The sequence below is a fragment of the Thunnus albacares genome, chromosome 1, assembly GCF_914725855.1.
Source record: "Thunnus albacares chromosome 1, fThuAlb1.1, whole genome shotgun sequence".
Classification (NCBI taxonomy): domain Eukaryota; kingdom Metazoa; phylum Chordata; class Actinopteri; order Scombriformes; family Scombridae; genus Thunnus; species Thunnus albacares.
This window is the reverse complement of record NC_058106.1, coordinates 17,069,912-17,078,970: the sequence shown is the minus strand read 5'-3', so window position 1 is coordinate 17,078,970 and position 9,059 is coordinate 17,069,912. Positions and strand designations below refer to the sequence as shown.

Below are 9,059 nucleotides of genomic sequence, written 5' to 3'. Positions count from 1 at the left end.
TTGTGAGTGTAAAGCTCTCTTATTAACCAATGAAGGTATCTACATTCTACTGTAAGTCTGTCACTGTAAAACGCCCCCAGTAGGAACACTTGTCACCCTAATGGCTGGTTGTTTTATGCGTAGATAAACTGAACTGACAGTCGTTTTATTTCACTTTTCCTCAATAGATCAGCTGCTGAAAGTCTGGCAGTCAGTGACAACTCAGGGTTTTCATGCTGTAAACTGATTTTTGCAGTTTAAACTGATGAAAAACCTGAAGAATACTGATTCAGGGCTGTGACAAAATATAAGTCCACATTTATAAAGACTCTAGTTCTCCTGGATTCACAGGGTTTAGGGACCTTTAAAGAAAACTGTTTAGATTAAGATAAACGTTGTGAGGGGAAATTATTTGTATCTGCTCACACAGCTCATACTTGCTCATATTATGGTTGCGAAGAGGTTTGAGTGCACTAGCTGAGAACTTTTCCTTTTACAGCTCACAATTTTACCTCAAGGTTTTTGTACAGTAGACATAAAACAGGACTATCAAAGAAATCTTCAAGAAAATGGAAAGTTGTTTACAAAACCACTTAGTTCCTCTAAGAGCCTTTTACCTCAATAAAAGCTTCACAAACGAGACATTCAGTCAACAGTTCAGACAGCAAACGGCTTGAACTCATCCTCCCAGCTCCTTTGCAGCATCAGTTCCTTAAAATCTCAATGGAAGCAGGGTCTATGAGCAGGTCAGTACATCAGTTTAAAGTTAACCTTTATGTTGTTTCTTTGCCAGTTTCTGTAGACAATAGAGGCTTGTTTTAGGCTTGTGTTAGTGTATTAATATCTGTGGGTGTGACATAGTATGTGTTCACTTACATTAACTGTAAGAATATTGCAGTACTACAAAGCTGTTCAGTAAAAAAAAAATCACTGCTCACCAGATAAATGTTTGTTGGAGGGACTATAGCTAAGATCCAAAAGCATCAACGTACTGTAATCTGCGCAATATTGATTTAATGCTGCAAAGCTGAAGATTATAACTCTAAATACAGTTTATGGGAAATTGTGTTATAAATTATTATGAATCTGGTAATGCTGGATAAAATGTTCTGTCCACACTTGCAGAGATGTCTATAGAGAGCCAGTAGTGAAATTAATCAACAACTTGAGACAAGCCACAATACTAACAAGATGTGTCTCTGAAGAAGGTAAATCCTCTGAGTCTGTGTTTCCAGTACAGCAGATCCAGCTCATACATAAAGACATCTGGAAACATGCAGGATTCTCTGCATCTCACAAATACTTGGCAGCTGCACCTCTTTACTGTTGTTTCAAGCAGTTCTTCCAGTAAGACCAGTTTTACACAATCTCGCCCATCCAGCTAAAAGACCTTTACTTTTACTTGAATTCATTTGTTTTTTTAAATCTTTGGGTCGCCTGCCTGACAGACCATTTGATGGTCTTAGCTTTAACAGTTTTTTATTTGCTGAACTTAGTATATTGTGCATTTTTCTGCTCCCTCAGTGACAACAATTACATTGTGTTCTACATACAGTATTATATGGTGGTAGTTGACCTGCATATGTTACTGTAACTGACAAAACAGGCATCATATATAAGTCGTTAGTCTGTTGGTAACATTACATCCATCTGGAATCACCTGCCTGTCTTCATTGCAATATTAGCCTTTTTATTATTGGTCTTTATTGTTTTCTGAACTTTAGTGAATGTACAGACAAACCAAAAGTTTCACACTGATGCCTGTTATTCCAGTTACTCTGCTTGCATGAATAAGTCTGTCAATCTAAGGCAGAGGTTGTGCTGTAGTTTGGCTGATGTTTGAATGACCATTTAATTGAAACTTAGAAGATTTCTGTTTTTATCTTAAAAAAAACACCTTCCTGCAGTTGTCCTCTGATTATGTGTCTTTTTGTACAACTTTAAACACACAAGTTAACCCCATTTAAAGTAACTCTTGACAGGTACTACACTGGTTAGATGGTCAACAAGTTCAGACCTGTGGCGTGTTCTCTATTTCTGGCAACCAAACTGCCCTTCTTCACGGGTAATTTGAGACCCTCTTAACAGTTATTTTGGACATCCGAGGCAAAGGGCAGAAGATAAAAACCTCTTTTACCTCCGTACCACTAAACTTGCACATCTGTTTCTCTCTCCCATGCTCTAACACTACTGTAGGTAACATAAACACTCTGAGTCTCTCCTCAGACCACCGTAGCGGCAGCAGCAATGAATAAATGTGAGTGTGTGTGTGTGTGTGTGTGTGTGTAATACTGCTGGGACACTCTATGGAGGCAGAGCACAAAGTGTGTATTGAGAGTATTTTTTTTTTTAACCTGGACTGCGGGGCATTTTGCTCTCCAGTTAAAATCACATTTTGTTGCCATTAAATTGAAGAATGTCAGAGGCAGAATGAAGCAGACCTTCAGTTCAGTTTAGTCAAAGGTGTTCAAGTGGAGATCTGTCTCAAGCAGAGATGATCTGAGTGTCACACACCTGAGAGAAATCTCTTATAATTGGGCTTTTGACTTGTTCAACACTGACAGGTCAACTTGCTCCCAAAGGTCTCAAAATATTTAAAGGTTTTCAAAAGACAGTCTGTCACCTACAAGATGCGTTAATGCTTCTCTTTTCTGTATCCAAAAGTCATTAACTGGATTTTACGGAGGCCGATTTCCACTATTCTGCTTAAAAGAAAATGCACCACCTGATCTGATTACTTCTTCATTAACTTTCATTATTCAGTTTTCTTCCTTATAATTAGTCTTTGTATCTTTGTATGACTTTGAATCTCATAATTATGTGGCTCAGTGAAGTCGAGGCATGTCTCTCTTTAACCTTATCTGAGGTATTCCTCTGACTTTAAGCATAAAATCAACATGTCGTGTTCCAAATCTAATAAAATAATTACTGAAATTCCCACTGTGACAGCAGACAACAAACAAGCCATTCATAGTTAGTGTCTGACTGGAAGCAGTGGGTGACCTCTTGCATTTCACTGGTTTTATCTGAGGTCTGTACTGTGACATGCAGCCAACTAAGAATACTGATGTAGAGACTTAACTCACCATGCCAGTAAATACTTTTGAGGTAAGTTCTGGTTTGCTGTACAAAGTCAGAGACGTACATGAAGTATAATCTAAGTTAAAGTTTCAATTTAAGTCTTTTTCAGTTGTTAAGACCAACATGCGTGTGCCAAACTTTTAATACTCTTTTAGTTTACAACACAGACTGTATAGAAAGTTCTGCTGCTGTGATCAAGGGTTGAGATGTTTGGTTTGACATTCTTATTATGGCTGCAACTAACAAGCTCATAATTAATGTTATATTAAGTATCATTTGACTTTGAAAAATTACAACTTCCTAGAGCCAAGTAAGTAAGGTTATCAAATTACTTGTTCTGGCCGACCAACACTCAAAAACCTGAGAATATTCAAGTCAAGTCCATTTTTAGTTATATAGCCAAATATAACAAATCACAAATTTCCCTCGGGTGGCTTTTTTTTGTACAATCTGTACAGCGATACAACTTCCTCTGTACTTAGACTCTCAGTTTTTATTCAATTTATTATCACATATGATAAAGAAAAGCAACAAATCCCCAAAACTGATGAACTTGAACAAGAAAATGTTTGCTATTTTTGTTTGAACTTTAACGATTATTCAGTTACCAAAACAGTTGTGATTACTTTTCTGTCAATCAACTGCTCAGCTGTTAAATGTTTGTTTGTGTTTTCATTATTTATCAAATGTAAAACTTTTTTTTTTTCACGTTCATGTTTGTTTATTCATATTTAGAACCTGATAATGGTTTGTTGGCTATAAATTTGTGTGTCAGTTTAATTTTCTGGTTGGGAAGATTACTTGAGAGGGAGAAAATGAGAAAGAAAACGGATAAAATGTTCTATGTGGAGCTGATTTGTATGCATTAAGCTGTTAAAAAACGAAAAAATATCAAGAAAAAAAAAGTCCTGGACTTATTTCCATAGCTGTGCCTGAGGTTTTCCACCAGACTAACAGTAACCACAGGAAGGAGACTCAGCACAGAAAGAAGTGAAAGTGAAAGGAAGATTAAAGATGACTTTCAGGTTGTGTTCAGATATTTCCTGCAGTCTGTCAGGAGGCATCCTGATGTGATGTGAACCAGACAGCTTGTGTTTCCTTATTTTTCTTTTGTCTTTATGGCAATCCTACATATCTGGTGTGACATGTAGGATTGGCCAAAATCCAACATTTTTTCTCTCTCCCATTTGACCAGATGTGATATTAAATTTCAAGTTATAATGGACGAAAAGAAAACTATTTATATACATTTTTTTTATCCATAAAATCCGTAAATGTATTAAGACACAACCGTTATCGGTGGTTTGTATGAGAGAACTAGCACTGCACTACAAATCACTGAAGTATGAAAAACAGCAAAAAAACCAAACAAACTACTGAGCATTACTGATCCTCAGAATAATGAGCAGCGACCCCTTAGCTATTTTATTTTATTTCTTGTTTTTGTCTTTTATTAGGTTATAATTCTGTTTACATTGTGTGCTCCGTTTTCTAAAGAGAGTACTACTGATGATGTATGTCTTGCCATATATTATTGTGCAGTTTCTTCTTCAAAAAAGTTTTTGTTTCCTCCTATTGATTTATTTTTAACATTCTTTATTATACAAAGAGCGTTCATCTGTCAATCACAATAGAATAAACAAGATAAGCAAAATGCCAGGGGACAGTATATATATATATATATATATATATATATATATATATATATATATATATATATATATATATACACATTAGTCATTCAAACAAATAGATTAAAGGAGGTGCACAAACTTATTGTTTTGAGAGCCTTCTTGTTTTTTCAGGAAAAAATATTTTCATGTATTGTTTGATTTCATTTTTAAATAAAGGTTCAGAGATATTAAATTTGGATTTGTGGACATGAAATTTTGCTAAAAGAATGATTCGATATTCTTTGATCTTATTGCCTTTAGGGATGGGTGATATGGACAAAATCAAATATCACGATATTTTTGACCAAATACTTCGATATCGATATTGTGACAATATTGTAGGGATGACTACTGGTGCTTTCACAAAATATTTACACAGTGAGATTTTTGATAAATAATCAGTAACGTGGATATAATGACTAAGTGGGTAAGAGCAAATAATAGAACAGCTAAAACAGTCTGATAAGTTCAGAATATTGCATCATTTTACTGTAACGCAGCTTTTAAAACCACTTATGCCATATCACAATATTACAATATCCAAAATCTAAGACGATATCTCGTCTCATATCGCGATATCGATATAGTATGAATATATTGCCCAGCCCTAATTGCCATAGTAATAAATCTACTCTAGTCCTTCCACAGTCTTTTGGTATCCATACAGTGTCCAAACATATGAAGAAGTGTTTCCTCCTATTTGACCCGGTTTAAAGTCTCTGGCGCCCCTAGAGCACAGCTTCATAGCAGACAGTGAAACCACATAATCACAGACCCTCTCTCACAGCTCCCAGAGCCACATATCTGACATTTTACAACAATCCTTTCCTACAGGGACCGTCCCCACCCCCTCTGTTCTTATAGCACGGCACGGCTCGCCTCTCTGCCAGCCCCGGCCCTCCCTCCTCCAGGGCTGCCTGAGCCGGTGTTTGATTGGATTAGAGTCGGCTAGCCTTTGCCCTCTAACCCCGTTGATGTTGGCTGGCTGCTTCCTGCTCCCTCCGCTCCCCCTTACCGACTGGCGAAGCCTGCCGAAGCCGCACGGCGGAGCGCCTTGCACGGACACAGCAGACCGGGGCGAGCCGCTGAGTTACAGCCACACCGGAGCCACGACGCACATACGGGCAGGCGGACGGCAAAAAACGACACAATCATGCGGAGGAAATCGAGGATATTGTTATGTTTTGCGGTGCTGTGGGTGCTGGGAATAGCCTACTACTTCTACTCGGGGACAGCGTTGAGTCGAAAGGTAGGAATTCCGTTCCTCGACTGCTTTTTGCGGCCACACGATCCGCCTCGGTGTCCGTGAAGGGGGTTTTTCTTCCAGGACAAAGCGAAGATGTTTTGTGCTGTTTTTCTCGGGGGCTCGACTGCGGCTACACCGATGCTGTGAGGAATGTGATAAAAGGCCTGCTAGTATCAGTGGGCAGGCATCGATTTGGGAGAGATGAGTGTGGACATGGGCAGCGGGGTAGATAGCTGAGGCTGGCCGGTCGGTGTGCACGGACCTCCCGCTGTGCCGGTGATTGCCTTCCCGTGGCAGGGGGAGCGGAGCACGTCCACTCCGGGCAGCGTGTTAACCACCTTAATGGGTTAATATGAGAGCAGGATGTAGGTTGAAAGCATGCATTGTGATTGTTATTAATATGAGGCTGCTGGCCTGGCTCACAGGGCCGGGGGGGGAGGTGGGGGGGTTAGCCTATAGAGCACGTCAGCACTGCTGCTGCTGCTGCTGCTGCTGGAGAAATGAGCAGAGATCAGGAAGTGTGCAGATTAACGCAGGGTTACAGCACTGATACAGCATGCTGTCAGGATGTGATGGCTTTAAACATTAGTTCGTTTTTTTCTACTGTGGGAACAGCCTAGATTCAGTTAAACGTGACTGCTGTGAAGTCCAGATTGTCTGTCTGCTGTGTAAAGACATTTTTACACTGTTACTCAGTTTGTCAGGCGCACTGATCCAATACAGCAGCCCTGCTATAAACCCCGATCTAATGTCCCTTTTTTAAACTGTTTAAAGAGAGGTGTTGATTCAGTTTTATGTCTCCCATATTTTGTCCAACCCACCAATAAGTGTGAACAAAATATTAGAAACTAAAGTTGGAACAATGAATCCATTAACTGATCAACACAAATTCAATATGTTGATAATCGATTCCTCATTTAAGTCATTACCCAAGCAAATAATGTCAGAAAGAGAGTAAACTGGACATATTTGGGTTTTTAGATGTCAGTTGGACAAGACAGGACGTGAAGACGCCACCATGGACTCTAGGAATGAATATTTTCACTATTTCCTGATGCCTTATAGAATAGGGCTGCAACTAACTATCACTGTCATTATTGATTAATCTATAGGGATGCACCGATCCAGCTTTTACAGTCCCAATACCTTGGCTTTAGGTATAAGCCGATACCTAGTACCGATCCGATACCAGTGTTAAATTAATAAGCTGTATGCCTCACTGTGTGGAAGAGACTGGGATCATTGTTTTATGTTTAAGGCAACATCAGGCTTGACTTAAACATTGCTTTCCTAACTTTGTAAAACAAAATGTAACAAATAAATACATAGATATAAATTAACTGAATTGTTGTATATTAAAATAATGGTGTGCGATACCAGATCGGCCCATTGTCACTGGTGCCTGATTCAGCTATTTGAGTCAGTCACTATCGGACAGATTAGTTATTCGTGTGGTCAGCAAATTTTGAAAAATGTTCATCCCAAGTCCCCAGAGCTTGTGGTTACTCTTCAAAATGTCTGGTTTTGTCCAACCAACTGTCCAAAACCCAAAGATATTCTGTTTATTATCACAGAGGGGCACAAAAACCAGAGAGTATTCACATCTGGGAAGTTGGAATACAAGAATTTTTGTCATTTTAGCTAAAAAGAATTGCTGAAATCATTATCCAGATGATCAAAATCATTGTTGATTAATTTTCTGTCAACTAATCGTCGCAGCTCTACGATCAAGTAATCAATAAAACACTCATTAGTTGCAACCCTATTAGATAACCATGTAGGTGTCACACAACACAACACAGTCTAACAGCACCACACAGCCTCTAAACTGACAATAAAGTTGAATCAACACCTCTTTAAATCAGTCATGAAGTTAGGATTTATTGCAGGGCTGCTGTATTAGGCTGGTTTAGTTCTAGTTCAGTTTACCTAATAAACCACCATATTCTGTAAGTCAGAATGATGATTACCCTATTTTACCAGTAAGTCATGTAACGGGTTTATTGTAACTCCTGAAACTTGTTGGTCTTGAATCACTGGATTCACATTCATCGTCATGCACTATTAAAGCCATTGTGAAATGTAGTAGTCATGGTAATAGCTGGTGAGATTGACTCAGTGTATGTGGAGGTGTTGACTCCAGCCATCACATACCAGACTTGCAACAGTATGTCATGTGTGAAATGGAAGTAAAATATCCTCCAGGTGTTCACATGTAGAAGAAGACATGTTACCATAACACACATATATATTCCGTGTGTGTGTATGTGTGAGAGAGAGAGCAAATTCAGTTTTTGTGGTGGGAGAACAGCCAGTTGTGCTCACTGTGTGTGTGTGCTAATATAGTTTAATAACCTGTTGTGTCTATGTATGAAGTGCTCTATGTGGGTGGTTGTGTACACAGTACACTGCCTGTATTACCCATCTAGATTTGGTTGTGTATGTGTGTGAACGACATGTGTGTATTCCACCTGTCTCTTGTCTTGTCCTATCTGTCTCTCGGTGTTTGCTTGGCTCCAGTCAACCAGAGCAGCCCTTTTACTTTTCCATTAGGCTGATAGCTCTGTGTGTGTGTGTGTGTGTGCGTGTGTGTGTGTGTGTTTTGTGGTTGTTAAGGGGTCAAAGTGACACTCCATGATAAGCAACTTTCTCTCTCCCGTTTTGCGGGCAGCATTAATATAAGGAGGCTGGATGATGGGCTGCACCTGGCTGGTGTCTTTACACAGAGGGAGATTTAATCTGTGTAAAGAAGGGTGGTGCCACCAAGGTAACTGTTCCATTACATCCTCCTTCTCGTTGAAAGCCTTTTAACGCATTTAATAATTTCTTACTGCTGACATGAAATAAACTTTGGAGCTGTGATTTAGTGAATTTTTCAATAGTACTCCAGGCTTATACGAAGGCTTTACACAGATGGACTAAATTTCCTGAACCTCAGGCCCATGAAACCGATTCAAAACCAAGATTTTAAACCCTTGCAGGTGACTGATCCCGTTTTAAATCTGCAGGAAATTAAAAATTCTGGATTTGTAACTAGTTGTGTTGGTGACCGATCAAGGATTATTTTCATTAACAATTAA

The 9,059-nt window shown here is 39.0% G+C and overlaps 1 protein-coding gene across 4 annotated transcripts in view; it reads left to right on the top strand.

The window, feature by feature from the left end:
• Positions 1-5,526: 5,526 nt before the first annotated feature.
• Positions 5,527-9,059, top strand: part of galnt2 (UDP-N-acetyl-alpha-D-galactosamine:polypeptide N-acetylgalactosaminyltransferase 2) — a 61,087-nt gene continuing 57,554 nt past the window's right edge. The window contains exon 1 of one of the 4 annotated variants that reach the window (XM_044346512.1): positions 5,527-5,982. In XM_044346512.1, coding sequence (XP_044202447.1) covers positions 5,887-5,982 — 96 coding nt within the window. In that variant the 5' untranslated portion in view covers positions 5,527-5,886. The remainder of the gene's footprint in view (positions 5,983-9,059) is intronic. The other 3 variants (XM_044346522.1, XM_044346531.1, XM_044346541.1) reach the window with 3 other exon arrangements.